Source organism: Chiloscyllium plagiosum, unplaced genomic scaffold (genome assembly GCF_037043375.1).
Source record: "Chiloscyllium plagiosum isolate Xiang-an unplaced genomic scaffold, Cpla_swu_hap1 HiC_scaffold_5, whole genome shotgun sequence".
NCBI lineage: Eukaryota > Metazoa > Chordata > Chondrichthyes > Orectolobiformes > Hemiscylliidae > Chiloscyllium > Chiloscyllium plagiosum.
This window is the reverse complement of record NW_028270143.1, coordinates 33101608-33122248: the sequence shown is the minus strand read 5'-3', so window position 1 is coordinate 33122248 and position 20641 is coordinate 33101608. Positions and strand designations below refer to the sequence as shown.

The window sequence follows — 20641 nt, the reverse complement described above, 5'->3', positions numbered from 1 at the left end:
TTAGCCATGGGAAATGCAAGGTTACAGGGAGAGGGTTGGGGAGTGGATCTAGCTGGGATGGTTTTTGGAGAGTCAGTGTGGACCAGATGGGCTGAATGGCCTACTTCCAAGATGTAGGAATTCAGTGATTCATGAGACCAGGAAGATTAGTTTAAAAGTATTGGGTTAACTTTGATATCATTTCCTTATGCTCATCGTAATTTCTCCTGTTTCAGATTCCATTTTCATTTTCCAGGATTCTTAAGTTATATTTGTTGTTTCAAGGAAGTAAATATAGTGTATGCAAATGTGTGGTTTATTGAGTAGTTTGTACATAGAAGTTGAAATGGTATTATCTAGACCCGAATATGCAAAGCACGATTATGACCCAGATATTGCAATTACCATCAGAACAGATTGACTGATGGTAATCCTTCTCATGATTGCCCACTTACCTGTCAGTGAATTTTCTAGCCACGATTTTGAGTCTGTCTGTCTAAAATGCATTCATTGGAGGAAATCACAGAGAAATGCAATCAAGCTGTTGTAGGCCAAAAGAAGTCCTTATTTTTTTCCAACATTTGCTGGTATTTTTCAGGAGTTTTGAGGTTCCACACTTTGACAGCAACTGAGGAAAGATACATCTACAAGGTGGTGAGGGGCTAGGATGGCAGGAGAACATAAAAGATGGCTTAGGTGGGCTCATTTGATGAGTGCTTAGAATAGGTTGGTGTGGATTGGGGGTGTATTGTGGTGAGTGTTAGCAGGTGCATGCCAGGTCTGGCATATTTGAAAACAAAGAGACCGGTGTCAAGTCCGGCAGTGTTGTGGGAGGAATGTAAGCTGGGTAGCTGTTCCTGCAGGACCAGTTGGATCTTGAGGATGGGGAAGTCAAGTCTGGTAGGTGGGGGAGGGGGAGGAGGTAGAAGTTGAGGCCAGGCAGTGTCAGGAGTCTGGGAATGATTTGGAGCTGTAGGTGGTGAGGATGCTCAATAGTAAATCAGGGGGTCTGTTTAATTGTTACCCAGAGGTTAGAGAAACTTTTATTTAGGGTCGTAGAGTTGTACAGCATGGAAACAGACACTTTGGTCCAAGTCTCCCATGCTGACCACAATTCCTCAAACTTTTCCTGGGTAAGTGTTAGACTTTAGTGAGTTGGAACCTTCCAAAGTCTCAAAATTTAAGGGACTTCATCTGGAAGTTTCAATTCCGATGGAGTCTGTTGCTTGAAGGGATTCCACATGGTTCCAACAGTCTAAACTGTTTCAATGACTTCTAACTATTGTAATATTGTTTCCTTTTGATTATACAACTGTCTAGTGATAACATCTTCTTCACTAATCTCTCTCATATATATCAGCTGAATGTGCTTTTGACTTGAACTTCAGCATAGAATTAAATTGGCTATCTATAATGGCCTGTAGTATTTAGTCGTCTTTCCATTGACTATAACACCTCACGAACACAAGTATTTAGAATATATGACTTTGTAGAAAAATTTGACCATTATCTTTTCCATCCTTACTTAGCTAATTTCTTGCTGCAGTTATTCCAGGGGGCTTCTATGTTCTGTAAAGTCTTTGTTTTCAAAGGGACAATAATTATAAGTGAGAGTGGTGATTTAGCTGTGGGGATATCATGATTGAATCCAGTCCAAAGCTGAAACAACAGCTATCCAGCCCAAAATTGAGATTAGGAACTCTGGTTCCTCCCTTACCAAGGAATGTAGAGGTGAGTTGTAGTTCCTGTCACTACATTGGTAGCTTTGTAGGCATCGAGGATCAAATCTTCCTCGCTATTGTGGCTCAATAATTATTGGTAACCTCGGCAGAACGATTGAGTTTCAAATGTTTCTCAGCTTTAAATTATTATTGGGATTAGTCAACACTTGTTTGCAAAAATAATAACCCAGAACTGAATAAAACCAAGATGACGGTACAAAAAAACATTTTAAAGGTTTTTATGCCACTATGGTCTGTTTTTTAATCTCTAAGGTATAGCAATGATGCTTCCTGTCATGGACACGGTGACTACCTTACATTTGGAATATAGTTACAATTCCAAGCATCTCGCTGTGTGATGTATGAACCAGGGTGTAAAAATAAGATCCCTTTGTGATCAGAAGTGAATATTGTCTTTTAAAAGCAATGTCACGTCAATATCTTAACAGCTGATCTTACGTTTTGTCTTCCAATGTTATGATTAATTTCTGAAATGTTCCCACCGGTTAAATAAATCATTATTGGTAATTCCATCCTCCTTGTAACGGTACATCTTTCTTTTTCACCTTTCTTTTGTTCTAAACTTTCACTGATAAGATTTGATTTACTGTTGGGAAAAAAAATCTAATTTTTCTTGCTGGTTTAGCTGCCATACGTAATATTATCAGTCAGACCTTTACTTCTTATTTCTTGCTTCTTTCATTCCTTTCACTTGTGGGTTTTTAAAAAATCTTCTCTTTTAAATTTTCTCTGTTTTGGCTTTTGAAATAGGGCTTAAGGGAAAGTAAGTTGACAATTGTAAAAGAGAAATAAAACAATAGACACAAAAATAAATTGCAGTGCAGATTGTAGAACCTTAATCTTGTAAATACACAAGACCCCACAACCAGTCAAATAATCTGTAACGTTAGAGGCTGCAGTTCTTGGCTATAGACCAGAAAGGAAGGCTTCACAAATTGGACTCAAACATATAAAGTTGCAAGTTAATTTACTTAAACAACACCTGGCAATGATTTGCTCCTGAGCACATGTAATAATCATTGAAGTCAAATTTCTAGATTGTGCAACAATTTAGTACTTTTATATTCTCTCAAACTGAATTAACTCATGTTTGTTTTATAGTTTTACACACTTTTATGTGAGTTTATATCAATCAACAATTTCCAAGCTCTCTCAACCTCCATTATCCTTAGATTGTCTATCTGATGTTCTTCGTCCTAGAGCTTAACAACCGCTAGTGTTTGCGGTTTAATGGGTCATAGTGTTATGACTATGTTGGGATAGCTGAGCTTCTAAATGTTTTATGAGTTGTGAAAAAGTATAGAAATAAATGTAATCAATTTTGGTTCATTTGACTGGACCACGTGTGGTGTCTTTGTTAGATTGCTACCAAGGAAGTTCACAGATTTTAAAGTTATGGGTTTAATGCAACATAAATTTCTTCCTTAAAAGACAGATGATTGAGTTAATAATGAATCTATCTGTTTCCTTCTGACATTAAATTTTGCAAAAGATATTCCTTATACCACCACCAAATCAAATATTATTACTGCTTCGGACATGCTCATAAAGATTGATTTGTTAATTAGATAACTTGTGAGGCAATGAATACAAGTTAGGAATTCTGGAACCTTTGCTATCATGTTCTTTGAAATTATTTAATGAAAAAGTACAGGGAATGATTTCAACCACTGAGTTGGTGAGCATTTATAAACAGAATGAATTTCTTTTCTTTATATTTTGACCTTTCATGGGCTATTCAGGGCAAGGAACTTGCAGAACTGTGAAACTCAATGACCTATTACATCAAAAGGACTTTGCATTTGACTATTGCCTGAGTAGTAGAATCCCTTTAGCGTGGAAATAGACACTTCAGCCCAACAAGTCCACACTGACCCTCCAAAGAGTAACCCATTCCACTACCTAATGCACCTAACCTACACTATGGGCAGTTTAGCTTGGCCAATTCACGTAACCTGCACATCTTTGGATTGTGGGAGGAAACCCACACAGACACAGGGAGAATGTGGAAAACTCCACAGATAGTCACCCGATGCTGGAATCAAACCAGGTCCCTGGTGCTGTGAAGTAGTAGTGCTAACCACTGAGCCACTGTGCCAGACAATCAGGTTTCCTACAGGCTGAAGCAGTTCTAGAGCTGGGCTGCGAGCAGAAAAGATAACTTGTACTAAGTATAGCACTTTCCTTGATGGCACCAGGAGAAGCAGCAATGTTCCTCTGGCTGCTACAATGAAAGTCACAACCTCTCATGCCATAGTCTCACTCACGAGATCTCTACCCCATTTCCTTACCATGAGAACTTTTAAAATTTCTGTCCTTATCAATTACTAGCCGCCTTAAGGCTAAATTAAATTCTAAAATAGCTTCATACAGATCCTAATTGTTAGCTGCCAAAGATAACGTTAACATACCAGAACTCCTATCAAACTTGGAAACTTGCTGCATGGATCTGGCTTTAACATTGTGCCAAAGGCTTTGTGCTGTTGTTGACATTCTTTGATGAGTAATATGTTTTTGTTTCCTTTTGCCAGCCTTTGTATCTCTTCTGTCTGAACATCCTGCTGTTTTCTTCCTGTGGGTTGGCAACATTTATTTGAAAAATGGTAACTGATTCAGGGCCTCAAACCTCAGAACTTACCTGGCCAAAATATACTTGAGGTTAAAATGAACTGTGGAGATGCAATTTCTTAACTTTGTTAAGATTGCTGTTTCCTGGATGTGTCCAGTCAGGGAATCAGCCTTACAGTACTTATTATAGTAATAGTTTATCATACCATGTCAGTATTACGACAGCAGGACTAACATACATGTGTGCATTTATCTGTTTCAAGATGTTGGCTGGAATAATGCAGTTTCTTTTTTTTTTTGTCAGCCTTTTTTCTGCAGCAGCTTGTTGGGGGCACTTACCCAGCTGGCAGTAGGTCCCTGTATTTTACTCATCCCTAGATTTCAGTGATGTAGGTCTGAGTTTCAGCAGCTCAAAAATAAGATCACACACAGTTGTGTTCAATCTTCCCAGAATCATATCAATTAAATAATGTCTATTTGTGAAATGGAACAGATAGGAAATAGGAGCAGGAGTTTGTTGTTCAGCCCTTTGAGCATGCCCTGCTATTCAGTGTGACCATCACTGGTCATCCATATCAGAACCCTCTTCCTCCTTTATTCCCCTACCCCTTGAGCCCAATGTTATTGTTCACTGAGTTTTCCAGGACTTTATTGTTCTTATATATATATACACACTATAGTTCTGAATGACATCCACTACTTTGCCATGTAACGTATGTATCCTTGTGTCCTGGCTTGTAACAGGAGCATCCATCTGTGGGTTTGCTGGTGGATAAGCTGCTGGAAAACAGCATCCATGTCATTTTTGCAGTTCAGGGTTCATGCATCAGCTGGTACAAGGTAAGACCTATGTTGTTACAATCAAATTGAGTCAGTACAGTGTTGGGTTTCCAAGGAGAAGTGAATTTGGGTCCACATGATAAAATTATATTTAATCACTTCTGTGAAATGTTGTTTAAAATCGAATTAGATTAGAGCTTTCCACTAACATTAATTGGAAATAATTTCTACCACTTGACAAAATTATTGTCAGAGCTTCACTGTCAATCAGATAATTTGTGACTATAATTGCTTTTGAGGTATCTGTGGTGGTTTACACAGGCTTAAACAAACACTTATATTGATTGAATGTAAGGCATAGCAAAAAAAAATGTTGGTGCTTCGAAGCTTTGTAGTTTGTAAAGCTTTTGCAAGATCGTTATTTATTTTCATCATAATTGTCTTTCTAAGAAGCCTTTTTGTAAAAAATGTTTTTCTTTATTTAACAGGATCTTCTTCCATTGATGCCAGGTGCAGTTGCAAGGCAGCTAAATGCCGAATTATCTAATCTCTCTGAACTAGTGGAAAGTGCCTACCGGGTATAGTGCAACCTTTGCTATCCTTTTATTGCATTTCTGTGTTAATAGTGGAGTATTTCAATCAATGATAAAATGCTTCATGTATCACATCCGGAGACGGAAGTTAGGGTAGCTGAAGAAACATCTGTGATTTACTGTTTTCTGATTCATACATAAAAATCATTTTATGTAATGGTCGCTGTAACTTCTTCCAGGAAAAAAAACTTTTAATCTGTGAAGGTAACACTTCCAGCAAATTACTTGTTTTCTTTTTAATTGGCTACTTGTTTGTATTATTTCTTAAACTTCCATTTTTGATATAAAAATCAAACATTAGTATCTCTAAACAATTCCAAATATCCTGATTAGTTTAGCCTCTACAACTATGCTATTTTGCAATGTTGATGCTCTCACAGTGACAAATAACCTGAATGGAAAAGAACATTGGTAATGTTTTCATGTATCTAAGTTCAGGTGTACCTGGTGTTGGCTAACTTCAAGCAGATGAAAATAAACATTGTATCAAAATTAAGAATTATTACTATGCTGATATCAAACATTTGAGTGCATTGATTTCTCATTAGTTGAAGAATAATAGAATTCTCAATAAATAGACACAGATTATAATTTAAAATTGCATTGAGAATTAACAGCATTTGTTGCTGCTTTTTCTTTGCACCATCTAAATTAATTTTATACTATCACTGAACATATAAGATATCTACTTGCCCTTTTTGAAGTATGTCCTCAAGTTGGCCAAACTGGTTATTGTACAAAGGAGTCGACCTTTTTCTGTTGCATTATTAACTCATTGACTTTTATGACTATCTGATACAACTTTCAGGACAGTGTGTTGTAGGATAAGCAAATATATTTTACTTGTCTGGGTACATTTCCTAAAGTATGTTGCCATTGGCTGAATAAACTTATAAGGTATTTTGATTCATAATCTGAATTGTTGGACCTGAGAAAATTGCTGAATTGTGCTTGGCAGACATGTTTCGAGAGAACTGGAAACATTGTAGCTCATTAGTATCCATTTCTTAGATCCAATGACTGGCCAGATTGACTGGCTATGTAGTCAGGGATGCTTAGAAGTTGGAAGCATTATGGTTGATTGGGAAGGTGGAAATTGGAAATTGAAATGGGGATCAGTGGAAAGTGCAAAAAGATAGCAGGTGTACAGTCATAGAGTTACAGAGAGCTGCAGCATAGAAAAAGGGCCCTTCTGTCCATTGAGTGCACTGGTCAAAAACAACCACCTAACTACTCTAAACACATTTTCCAGCAGTTGACCCATAGTCTTGCATTGCCTTGGCATTGTCAGTATATATCTAAATGCTTCTTCAATGTTATGAGGGTTTCTGCCTCAAACATACTTCTGGATGGTGAATTCCAGATTCCCATCAGCCTCTGGGTGAAAACCGTTTTCCTCACATCTCCTATTAATCTTCTATTCCTTACCTCAAATCTGTCACCCCAGTCATTGATCCCTCCATCAAGGGAAACGTTTCTTCCTGTCCACCCTATCTATGTCCTTAATAATTTTATACATCTCAGTTTTGATATCTCCAAATCTCCTCTGCCCTGAGGAAAACAACCCCAGTTTGTCCAATCTCTCTTCCTAACTGAAAACCTCCAGCACAGGCAACATTCTGGTAACTCTCTCACCACCCTCTCCACTGCTCTCAATCTCTCCTATAATGTGGATTCCAGAGCTGCACACAATACTCGATCTGTGGCCTAACCAGTGTTTTGCACAGTTCTAGCATAGTCTCACTGCTCTTAAACTCCATGCTTCAGCTAATAAAGGCAAAGGTGATCGTTGATAGATTTGGAATCATGGTGAGGCACTCCTGCTCTTCTTGGTCACCAAACTGTGCTTAAAATAGCTCTTAACTGCTGTGTCCAGTTTTCTGAAACTTGTGAGATCCGGCTGGCCAATGGTAAATTCACATCATCGCTCAAATCGGAGAAATGGAGTCCCACTAACATATAATAATGGCAGACCTACCTCTTTCGAGGAGCTCACTCGGATGCCACAAACATGGATGGATTTAAACCAGATACATAACGCGTTTGCAACAGGTTAGGGTCAAGCTTCAAATATTTACCAAATTAACAAGCAGCTCATTGGTGAGGATAGAGGAAACGAAGGGAGTGTTGTTTACATTTCAGCCAATAACGTTTCTCTTGTAAGCCGTATTTATTTCTGGATTTCTATTTAGTGAGAAGTTGGTCTGTCCAGCTAGCATGGAATTGGGTGATATTTAACTCACAGCCCCATTTTCCATTCTCACAAATGAAAATAAAATCCGGCACAACCCAACTTGGGCTGCTGGTTTACTGTTGCTGATTTCTGTACTCCACTGGCACAGACTGATTGATTGATTTATTTCCCTTTATCACCTAAAGACACTGACTGTTATTAGGGTACAGCAGATCCACAGGCTCTAGTTCTCTTTGCTTCTTCTGTAAATGGGCATTTTTGATTTTAGAGTTAAACTTGCCCTGAATTTGATTACTTTATACTTGGAGTTCTTGTCATAATTATGTTGCTGTAATTATGACCAGGCAGAATTTCTGACCAGTAATAAATTCTGGTGTATAGTCAGGTCATGGTGGCTAGAAACATTGGCCGCTGAATAGCCATCCTTTTATTGTGAAGGAGAAGAGGAGTAAACCACTGGACTATAACAAAATCTGAGACCAGTTCCCTGATCACGAGAAGAATTTTGCTTGCAGTTTTTTGCTAGTGAGTGCAATCCCAAACTCTCTGGATTTCACGGGGGTGGGTCATTTACATATTCAACATATGCTGACTGCATTTTTTCCACAAGCACAAGGACCTCCTAGCTAGCTGTTTGGCAGGGGCAGTCAGTGTGCAGCATTCTTAAAAGCTTGTTACATTTATAGGAAGGAAGAGTGTGTTTTTGAGGGTTGTGCTGTTGTGCCTCTCTAATGCCATATGTTACAACTTTACCAACTCACTTATAGCTCATGTAAATTCCTAGTTCCTCCCACACATCTTGTTATGCCTCATAATGTTATCTGCAAACTTAGCTACAATACACTCAACTCCTTCATCCAAGTCAATGTATATGGTAAAATTCCCAGAGAATGTTAATGGTCACATCTCATCAGAGTTACTGTTATCCCTACCTACTGTCTCTGCTGTGTACTTTGAAGTTATCAACAAAGTTACATACAGTTCTACACACGCTCATATTTTGGTAATACATATAAATAAATTAGGGAAAAAAATTACGCTGTGATGAAGAGCACCCGTCTAAGTGTGACCAATTAGTAGGAACTGATCCCAAATTACATTCAGGACATAATAGTATTATTTTTGTGTGTTCTTTGGTGTATTCCTACTTAACCAAGACCAGCAAGGAATCTCTGGATTCCTGTTAGGCTCCATGCTGCCTGTCGAATTGGATTCTACCCATGTCTGAAATGTTCAAATGTTCATTCAGATAGGTGGATGCCTGCCCTACAGATCTGCCCGGGAGTTGTATTTGATATGCTTTAGGTTATCAGTGGGATTTTGTGTTATTCTCCTGATTGCCAAGTGCCCATTTTGATGTCAGAAACAAATATCCAGACATTTATAATTTTCCCCTATTTCTATAGTGTTGCTTTTGCTCATCTGCATTCATTCCTCAACTCTCATTAAATCCCAATACTTAGTTGTCTGTATCTTGTTCTGTACAAAATCCTGAGGAACAATTATACCCATCTTTGCTGATCTACATTGGTTCACCCTTCCCAACTTGTGCATAAATATCCTTGGCCTTCCTCTGCAGCTTTATTTTCAATCCTGTACATTTCATTAGACCATTTCTGAACTTTATCTGTACTGGAACAGCCTCTAGTTTCCTTTCCTTGACTCTGTAGAATTTTGTTTGCATTGATGTTTCTATCTCTCCATTTCACTCTTAATCTTTGAAAACTCTCTTTTAATATATCCCACCCAGCCCGCCCCTTTTATTAAAGTGCTTCAGCCTAGTCTTCCAGACCATAAGGTTCAGTATTTTTCAGCCCTCTGCAATGGACTTTGGGATGTTACAGAAATGTGAAATTTTGATGCTGTTTGTTTCAAAGATGTTGAATGATGCACATATTATTGAGATTAGTAAGTGTCTTGCACTCAAAGTTGGTGCCAAGTGCACTCTGAGAAAGGAATGATTTATTTAATGTCCTGGGAAATCAAATGCCAAGGTAGACATGGCAAAGTAGGCAATGATTAAAACTAAACGAAGCTACGGATCTATCCAGGAGATATCCAGTCTGGGATAGCATCAGATTAGCAGATTGGCAAGAGTGTAAGAATGTGGGTTCAGAGTCTTGTTGGAAGACCAACTGGTTTTCATTCCAGTTGTTTGAAGATGCAGTTATGCTGTCTCGCCCTCATCATGTGCTCACTCTCGAATTCCTATGCCTCATGACCCCTTTATATCTCCATCCTGTGAACGTGACAACTCATTCCTCTAACCAAACCCTGTCAACTGAAACAATAGACAACGTAAAGATCGTTAATGCCAGAAGGGAGTGTGACAGAGTGAGATTGACAGATTGGTGATTTTAAAAAGAAAATGGATAAAGCTTGGGTGGGTTTGTAGCAACAACCAAAATCTAAATGTAATTCACTCATTGAGTAGTGGTCCTGAATTTTGTGGACAAACTCTAACTTGAACAAATCATTGATAAACGCTGGGGGAAAGCATTCACAGTTGGTTGATCAGAGTAAGGGTGCCTGAGCAGCAGAATAAAGTGCTGTTTGTTGAGAGTTTCTCGAGAGCTTCTCTCAATTCTTTTCCTCCCTTACCTTTTGTTGCCTTGGTACCCTTTTCTGTTGACATTTCTCTAATGCTGACTAATTCCGACATTGTATGCTTACTAATCCTCAACTTCTGTTTGGGGCCTTTGTAACAACTTGATTATGTTTAGTAACTTTAAGTACAGCTGAAAAACTGGGCTGATTTGAACAGATGCAGCAAAATGGGCTCAAGTCTGAGTTGCATGCTGAAGCTGGACTGGCCAGAGGCCAATATTAATTGGGACTAGACTCAGGTATGTACAGGAGACTGTTGATTTTTAACTGGGCAGTGCAGAGCGTTGGGCTATTGATGTTTAGGTGAATTCTATTTGGCTACAACAAATGCCTTCACTAAAATCATTAATCTATCCAGCCCTAGCCTTAGAAGAGAATCAGTGCAACATTTCCAACTTTCTACATCAGGAATCACAAATTCATCAGTATGTCCACAGGAAGAAGACTATTTGTCTAAACATGGTTTATTTAGCCAGAATCGACCTGCAATAACCTCATCATTGCAGCCATCAGTGACTTAAAGCCTGTTGCATAAAGAAGAATTTCTGGGCATTAGCTTTGAGTTATTTGTTCTCTGACCTACTGTCTTATGTTAGTTGTATTTTATACCCTAAAATGTGATCAAATTACTCTAATTACATTTCAGTTATTACATCAAAAAGTTCAGTTTTGCAGAATTGTATTTCTGGTGGTAAACCTTATTAGGAATGCTGATAATCAGTTCATGGTGGAATGTGCATTCATTAGGTCCTGTATTAAAATTGTGGTTGTATTCATGAAAATTGTAAGTTTAATTCAAGCAACTTTGACGCATTGTTTCTTATACTTTGATTTGATTCTGTACTGTCTTCCTTTTAAAAAAAATCAAAATATTGTACCCTGTAAATTGAGGTACTCATTACATTATTAAATCCCTACATTTGTAAATGAAATACCATTTCAATTTTGTTAAATATTAAAGAAAAATGTAATTTTTTTACTTGAAGTACTGTACCTCTTGCTTGCTGCTGATCCTCCTTCCTGACCTTCCTGGGGATCATAGTTTAAAAATAAGGGGTTGCCCATTTGAGGTGGAGATGAGGAATTATTTTATGCTGCATGTTATAAATCTTTGCAATTCCTTCCTCAAGAGGCCATGGATGCAGAATCTTCATATTTTGTAAGTCAGAGGTAGATTTTTGATGACCAGAAGAATAAAAGATTTATGCAGGAATAGAGAGTTGAGGTTAAAATTAGATCAGCTGTGATCTTATTGAATGGTGGAGCAGGTTCGAAGGACAGAGTTGCATATTCCTCTACCTTGATTGTATGTCCTGCATGCTGATTACTGCAAATCCTTCCACTCCTGACACCCCTAATGTGGCTTGCACAGAGAAGAAGGCAGAGACAGGGACAGATGCCTGATTTAGTCAGGGTCACCAACTTATTGGCCAACTGGAAAAGGGGGAAGGCCAAGGCCCAGCAGTCAATCAAGAGGAGCAGCTCCATCATGTTCATGACCAGATCCTGGAAATGGTGGTGTTCAAAGTTTGTGAGGTGGTGGTGACCGACAAGAAGGGACATTGTGGCCTCTTGCTAGTGGCTGCCTCAAGGCTGCTGTCAGGCAATAGCTATGTCATGGTCCAGAACATGTGGTCTGTGGTCAAGCAAGCACTCTGGATCCTGATGAAATAAGTCTCCATGGTGTATGCCCTGGACAGCAATGCCTCAGGCTCCAATCTCAAGCTGCAAGTCAGAGGGTTGGGCATGAGGAAAGGACAGTGTCAGAAGGCTAGCCACCGAGAACAGCCTTAATTTAGTGAGTTGGAGAACAGGAGAGATCATTCAATAGTGATGAAAAAAATGTGGAAAGCAATATTAAAATGAATTTTCCAAATAAAGATAACGGGCCCCATTAACTTACAAACATTAAAGTGCAACAGTATTAAATGGGGAAATTTTAAACAAGGACTTACCGTACTCAATTACTTAATGAGTGTTTCCTGTAGCTGAGGCTCCATGCCAGAATTGCAAATTCATACAATTGGCTTCACAATGTCCAAAATTTCTCTGTAGTCATGAACCACATGTGTTAGTTAATAGGTGGAATGTTTGCACATCATAATAGATTATTCTGCACATTTCTGGTACAGTTAGGATAATGATTTTGAAATTTTGTTTTTTTTTAGCACTCTGGTTTCTTGTGTATTCTTTTAATAATGTTGCTGAATTACTTAACAATAGTAATTTGCAGCATATGTGTACAATAGTGTTTAGAGGTGTTTTAGAAACACGGAAAAAATAGATGGTAAGTCAGAGAGGAAAATTAGTTAAATAGCAGCCAAACCCTGGCCGATGAGTAAAGGAAAGTGAAAATACAAGCGGGCTTAGAACAATAATTCTAGTACATGAGGCCCAGTCATTGGTGGGATAAAGGTGATCTGATGCACAAGAGGCTGGAATCACTAGTAAGAGGTGGGAGTTTTCTGTAAATTGGAAAGTCTTGAGGTTTTGGTTGAGCTTTAATCTGATTAAAGCCAGCAAACAGCACACTGCTGGTGAAGAAGCTTATGAATTCCTTGTGCTTGTTGATGGTGAAAAGGAGATTTAGGAAATAATTGATAATGCAGAACAATATTGTGAATTATCTTTGCTATTCAGTGCGATGAGTAGTTTTGGCAAGGGATAGTAAGACCTAATAAAATTTGACATGGTGCTGGCAGAACTTGCAATGGATAACTAAGCATGAATTGCTGAACAGAAAATAAGCCGGAAATCCAGAATCTTGAAAATATTTTGGGTTTTCTGTAGCACTTTATTTTGTAATAAGAACTTTTATTTCAAGAATTGCAAATTAAGCATCTGGTTAGTATCAGAAATGAAAGTATGGATAAAATTGTTTGTACTGTTAGTTTTTTTTATTTCCTTTTTTAACCCAGTACAGGCACCAATACTTGGGAATATCTGCACTGATAGGAAGAGATAGCATAAATTTAAAAGTAAACCAACAGCTTAGACAAGAATTTATGAAAAGAATATAACTAAAGCTTCTGTATCTGAATGCATATAGCATTCAATGTGAAACAGATGATCCAAAAATGTGAATACAAATGAATAAAAATGGTCTAGTCACTATTCCAGTCATGTGGCTGCAAGATAACATAAATTGGGACCTAAATCTTGAATTATACAAGGATTTTAGGAAGGTACAAAAATATGTGGGGTGACTGTGCTAGTTAATGATATATATGAGCATAATAAAGAGGGATTACCATAAATCCAGGAAATCAGGATGTTGAATGGTTTGGGTGGAGATGAGAAATGTTAAAGGAACAAAATGAGTGATTGGAGTGGTGTCCAGTTCTCCCCAACTAACCATACAAGGAATGAACAATGGGAGCTTGTCAGAAAGGTACAACAATAACTATAGGAGATTTTAATTCATACATTGACTGGAAAATGCAGATGGACAAAGGTGATGAGGAGCTCATAGAATACTTTGGGATAGCTTCTTAGAATATCTGGAGCTGACGAGAGAGCTGGCTACACTGAACCCAATACTATTCTCCAAGATAAAATTAGTTAACGATCTCATAATGAAGCCCCCTACATAGCAGTGATCACTTTATGATTGAGTTTTGCATTCATTTTGAGGGAAATAGAAGTAGTTATGATGCTTTTTTTTTAAGAGAATGGCAGTTATCAGGGAGTGAAAGCACACTAATCTAAGGTCAATTGGTAAGTTAGTTAAAAGGTGGGTCAATAGAGGTGCACTGGCAGACATTTAAGGGATATTTCACTATACACAAAATTGTTACATATGAAAGAATAAGAAAAATTCCAAGCGATTGACCACCATCCATGGGGAGCTAGAAAGGTTAAAGATATCAAATTAAAGAAGAAAACTATAATTGCGGAGACCGGTAGATCAGAAGATTAAGCAGAATATGAAAAAAAAAACACAGAATGACCACTAAACAAAAACGGAAAAATGACCTCCGTGGTGGGAAAGTTGTTGGAGGGAATCCTGAGGGACAGGATGTACGTGTATTTGGAAAGGCAAGGACTGATTAGGGATAGTCAACATAGCTTTGTGCGTGGGAAATCATGTCTTACAAACTTGATTGAGTTTTTTGAAGAAATAACAAAGCGGATTGATGAGGGCAGAGCGGTAGATGTGATCTATATGGACTTCAGTAAGGCGTTCGACAAGGTTCCCCATGGGAGACTGATTAGCAAGGTTAGATCTCATGGAATACAGTGAGAACTAGCCATTTGGATACAGAACTAGCTTAAAGGTAGAAGACAGAGGGTGGTGGTGGAGGGTTGTTTTGCAGACTGGAGGCCTGTGACCAGTGGAGTGCCACAAGGATCGGTACTGAGTCCTCTACCTTTTGTCATTTACATAAATGATTTGGATGCGAGCATAAGAGGTACAGTCAGTAAGTTTGTAGATGACACCAAAATTGGAGGTGTAGTGGATAGTGAAGGGGGTTACTTCAGATTACAACAGGATCTTGACCAGATGGGCCAATGGGCTGAGAAGTGGCAGATGGAGTTTAATTCAGATAAATGCAAGGTGCTGCATTTTAGGAAATCAAATCTTATCAGGACTTATACACTTAATGGTAAGTTCCAAGGGAGTGATGCTGAACGAGGAGACCTTGGAGTGCAGGTTCATAGCTATTTGAAAGTGGAGTCGGAGGTAGATAGGATGCTGAAGAAAGCGTTCGATATGCTTTCCTTTATTGGTCAGAGTATTGAGTACAGGAATTGGGAGGTCATGTTGTGGCTGTACAGGATATTGGTTAGGCCACTGTTGGAATATTGCATGCAATTCTGGTCTCCTTCCTATTGAAAAGATGTTGTGAAACTTGAAAGGGTTCAGAAAAGATTTACAAGGATGTTGCCAGGGTTGGAGGATTTGAACTATGGGGAGAGTCTGAACAGGCTGGGACTGTTTTCCCTGGAGCGTCGGAGGCTGAGGGGTGACCTTATAGAGGTTTACAAAATTATAAGGGGCACGGATAGGGTAAATAGACAAAGTCTTTTCCCTGGGGTGGGGGAATCCAGAACTAGAGGGCATAGGTTAGGGTGAGAGGGGAAAGATATAAAAGAGACCTAAGGGGCAACGTTTTCAAGCAAAGGGTGTTATGGGTATGGAATGAGCTGCCAGAGGAAGTGGTGGAGGCTGGTACAATTGCAACATTTAAGAGGCATTTGGATGGGTATATGAATAGGAAGGGTTTGGAGGGATATGGGCCAGGTGCTGGCAGGTGGGACTCGATTGGGTTGGGATATCTGATCGGCATGGACAGGTTGGACCGAAGGGTCTATTTCCATGCTGTACATCTCTATGACAGTATGAAAGAAAGCTCGCCAGAAATATAAAATCAGATGGTAAGCGATTCTATTAAAACTTTTAGAAGATAGAGTTAACAAAGTGAGCATTGATCTTATAAAACGTGAGACTGGAGAATTAACAATGAGAAAATAAGGAAATGGAATGGGCAGGACTTTTGCATTGGCCTTCACAGTAGATGATGCAAGTAATATCTCAGAAATAGCTATAAATAAGGAAATAGAAGGGAGGGATAAACTCAGGAACACTACAATCACGAGAGATGTGATAATGAATAAATTGATAGCGCTACGAGTTAAGTACTTTGATCCTGATCGACTTCATCCGAGGGTCTTAAAAGAATTGTCTGGTGAGATAGTGTCTGCATTGCTTTTCATGTTTCAAAGCTTCTTCATTTATTGGATCATCTTATTAGAATGGGAGTTAGCAAATAATAACTTTTTTATTCAAAAGGGAGGGAGACAGAAAGCAACAAATATCTATATATTAGAAATTATAGCAAGGCAATTAAATAAATTTAAGGTAATCAGGCTGAGTCAAGATGGTTTCATGAAAGGAAAGTCACGTTTGACCAATCTATTGGATTCCTTGAGGAGCTAATATTTACACCGGACAATATTTACATCTGGTAGATGTACTTGGATTTCCAGAAGGTATTAGATAAATTGCTACGCCACAGATTAGTATGGAAAATAATTACCTTTTTATACTGGTGATATAAAGGTAAGTTAGAAATTAAGTATAAAGAGGAGGCTGTAATATATACTGTGATTGGGAAAGGATGTGGGATCTACATGGACTTTAGTAAGGCATTCAACAAGGTTCCCCATGGGAGACTCGTTAGCAAGGTTAGATATCATGGAATACAGGGAGAACTAGCCATTTGGATAGAGAACTGGCTCAAAGGTAAAGACAGAGGGTGGTGATGGACGGTTGTTTTTCAGACTGGAGGCCTGTGACCAGTGGAGTGCCACAGCAATCGGTGCTGGGTCCAGTATTTTTCATCATTTATATAAATGATTTGGATGTGAGGTACAGTTAGTAAGTTTGCAGATGACACCAAAATTAGAGGTGTACTGGACAGCGATTACCTCAGATTACAATGAGATCTTGATCAGATGGGCCAATGGGCTGAGAAGTGGCAGATGGAGTTTAATTCAGATAAATATGAGGTGCTGCATTTTGCAAAAGCAAATTATAGCTGGACTTATACACTTAATGATAAGGTCCTCGGGAGTGTTGCTGAACAAGACACCTTGGAGTGCAGGTTCATAGCTCCTTGAAAGTGGAGTCACAGGTAGGTAGGATAGTGAAGAAGGTGTTTGGTATGCTTTCCTTTATTGGTCAGAGTATTGAGTGCAGGAGTTGGGAGGTCATGTTGTGGCTGTACAGGTCATTGGTTAGGACACTGTTGGAATATTGCGTGCAGTTCTGCTCAACTTCCTATGGGAAAGATGTTGTGAAACTTGAAAGGGTTCAGAAAAGATTTACAAGGATGTTGCGAAGATTGGAGGATTTGAGCTATAAAGAGAGGTTGAATAGGCTAGGTCTGTTTTCCCTGGAGCATCAGAGGCTGAGGGGTGACTTTATAGAGGTTTATAAAATCATGAGGGGCATGGATAGGATAAATAGGCAAGGTCTTTTCCCTGGGGTGGAGGAGTCCGGAACTAGCAGGCACTAGGGTGAGAGGGGAAAGATATAAAAGAGACCTAAGAGGCAATGTTTTCATGCAGAGGGTGGTGCCTGTATGGAATGAGCTGCCAGAGAAAATGGTGGAGGCTGGTACAATTGCAACATTTAAAAGGTATCTGGATGAATATATGAATAGGAAAGGTTTGGAAGGATATGAGCCAGGTGCTGTCAGGTGGAAATAGATTGGGTTGGGATATCTGGTCAGCATGGACAAGTTGGACCAAAGGTCCGTTTCCGTGCTGTACATCTCTAACTCTAAATGGAACATAATGTGGGAAATGCAAAAATGTATTTTTTGTGCAGAGAATAACAGTATATTATCTAAATGGTGACAGTTTGAAAAGCTCTGGGATGCAGAAGGATCCAAATTCCCTAGTGCATTTGTCACAATAGGTTAGTATGCAGGTAAACAAGGAGGTAGGGAAGCTAATAGAATGTTATCCTTCATCGTGAGGGGAATTGAATTCTAAGTAGGGAGACTATGCTTAAGTTATAAGGGACACTGGTGAAACCACATCTGGAGTACTGTGCACAGTATTAGATCACCTTATTTAGGTAAAATGTGTTGGAAATAGTTCAGGAAAGACTTACAAAACTAATGAGTGGAATGAGAAGGTTATCTTAGGAGAAAGGTTAGGATAGGCTGGGCTTGTTTCTGCTGAAGTTTAGAAGAGTTCAACGCAATTTGTTAATAATGTTAAGGATTCTGAGTTTTGACAGAGGGGGTGATAAGGGGAGTGGATGATAAGTAAGTTTGCGATGAGACAGTAGATTGGCAGGTATTGACAGTGAGGAGGAAGGTCTTAGGATGCACTTCACCTGGAGCAGAATGGAGCATTTCAGCTTTGAAGAGAGGCTGGATGAGGTTAGGTTGTTTGCTTGGCAAGATTGAGTTGGATCTGATAGAAGTGTAGAAGATTGAGGATGGACAAGACGAATAGAAAGTAGCTGTCTTTTTAAAAAAGATAATTCATGGGATGTGATGACACTGAGTGGAACAACAATCATTGCTCATCCCTAATTGCCCATAGTGCAGTTAAGAGTCAACTACATTGCTGTGGGTCTGGAGTCACATGTAGGCCAGAACAGGTAAGGATAGCAGATTTTCTTTCTGAAGAGATATTAGTGAACCAAATGGATTTTCCTGACAATTGGCAATGGTTTCATGGTCATCGTTAAACTCTTATTTAATTACCTGGATCTCTGGAATAATAGTCTAGCGATAATACCACGAGGCCATTGTATACACTTGTGGTATTCCTCTTAGTTAAGGGTCAAGAACTATGGCACACTTTTAAGGTGAAAGATTTAGAGGGGATTTGAGGAAAATATTTTTCCTCCAGAAAGTGATGGCAAGGCTGGAATGCACTGTCTAGGCGGGTAGTTGAAGTGAGTAACTTTACAATCTTTAGAAATACTTAGATTAGTACTTAGGGTCATAGAGTGATAGAGATGTACAGCATGGAAATAGACCCTTCAGTCCAACCAGTCCATGCCAACCAGATATCCCAACCCAATCTAGTCCCACCTGCCAGCACCCGGCCCATATCCCTCCAAACCCTTCCTATTCATATACCCATCCAAATGCCTCTTAAATGTTGCAATTGTACCAGCCTCCACCACATCCTCTGGCAGCTCATTCCATACACGTACCACCCTCTGCCTGAAAACGTTGCCCCTTGGGTCTCTTTTATATCTTTCACCTCTCACTCTAAACCTATGCCCTCTAGTTCTGGACTCCCCGATCCCAGGGAAACGACTTTGTCTGTTTATCCTATCCATGCCCCTCACAATTTTATAAACCTCTATAAGATCGCCCCTCAGCCTCCGATGCTCCAGGGAAAACAGCCCGAGCCTGTTCATCCTCTCCTTATAGCTCAAATCCTCCAACCCTGGCAACATCCTTGTAAATCTTTTCTGAACCCTTTCAAGTTTCACAACATCTCTCCGATAGGAAGGAGACCAGAATTGCATGCAATATTCCAACAGTGGCCTAACCAATGTCCTGTACAGCCACAACATGACCTCCCAACTCCTGTATTCAATACTCTGACCAATAAAGGAAAGCATACCAAACACCTTCTTCACCATTCCATCTAACTGCAACTCCACTTTCAAGGAGCTATGAACCTGCACTTCAAGGTCTCTTTGTTCAGCAACACTCCATAGGACCTTACCATTAAGTGTATAAATCCTGCTAAGATTTGCTTTCCCAAAATGCAGCACCTCCCATTTGTTTGAATTAAACTCCACCTGCCACTTCTCAGCCCGTTGGCTCATCTGATCAAGACCCTGTTGTAATCTGAGCTAACCTTCTTCGCTGTACACCACACCACCAATTTTGAATAACATTCAAAATTGGGCGGCACAGTGGCACAGTGGTTAGCACTGCTGCCTCACAGCGCCGGAGACCGGGTTCAATTCCCGACTCAGGTGACTGACTGTGTGGAGTTTGCACGTTCTCCCCGTGTCTGCGTGGGTTTCCTCCGGGTGCTCCGGTTTCCTCCCACAATCCAAAGATGTGCAGGTCAGGTGAATTGGCCATGCTAAATTGCCCGTAGTGTTAGGTAAGGGGTAAATGTAGGGGTATGGGTGGGTTGCGCTTCGGTGGGTCGGTATGGACTTGTTGGGCAGAAGGGCCTGTTTCCACACTGTAATGTAATCTAATTTAAGGCTTTGGCCTAGTATTGGATAGTGGAACTAGTATAGGTGATTGTGTAATTTTGGCAGTACAGACTCGATGAGATAGAGGACCTCTTCTGTAGCTATGATTCCATGTGGATCTTTCCTCCGATGGGAGAAATTAAAACTGATTAAAACCGGTTCATTGTTTAAAAATCATGGGTCATTCATCAGGGTATTTTCTCTGAGGTACATGCATATTTTGAACCTTGCTTCAACCATCTTTTCAAAGCGAGAGTCTGAACATTTTAAAAGCAGAAGTACATAGGTTCTTGGAAAGTAAAGGGGTGAAAGGTTATCAGAGGTAAGCAGGAATGTAGAATTGATACCGCAGTCAGATTATCCACGATCTTATCCAATGGCAGAGCAGGCTCGAGGGCTTGAGTGATGTACTCTTGCTCCTTGTTGTTTTAAAAAAAAAGTTGAGAATAGCGTATGTGGGCTTAACAACAGATTTCTAATT

The 20641-nt window shown here is 39.4% G+C and overlaps 1 protein-coding gene across 5 annotated transcripts in view; it reads left to right on the top strand.

Annotated features, from left to right (window-relative positions):
- Positions 1-20641, top strand: part of itgb8 (integrin, beta 8) — a 113310-nt gene that overhangs the window by 38689 nt on the left and 53980 nt on the right. For all 5 annotated transcript variants that reach the window (XR_015757172.1, XM_087987088.1, XM_087987089.1 and 2 more), the window contains exons 7-8: positions 5034-5129; positions 5558-5647. Coding sequence is in view for 4 of the 5 variants with exons in the window: in XM_087987088.1 (XP_087843214.1) it covers positions 5034-5129; positions 5558-5647 (186 nt within the window). In the remaining variant the exon portion in view is untranslated. The remainder of the gene's footprint in view (positions 1-5033; positions 5130-5557; positions 5648-20641) is intronic.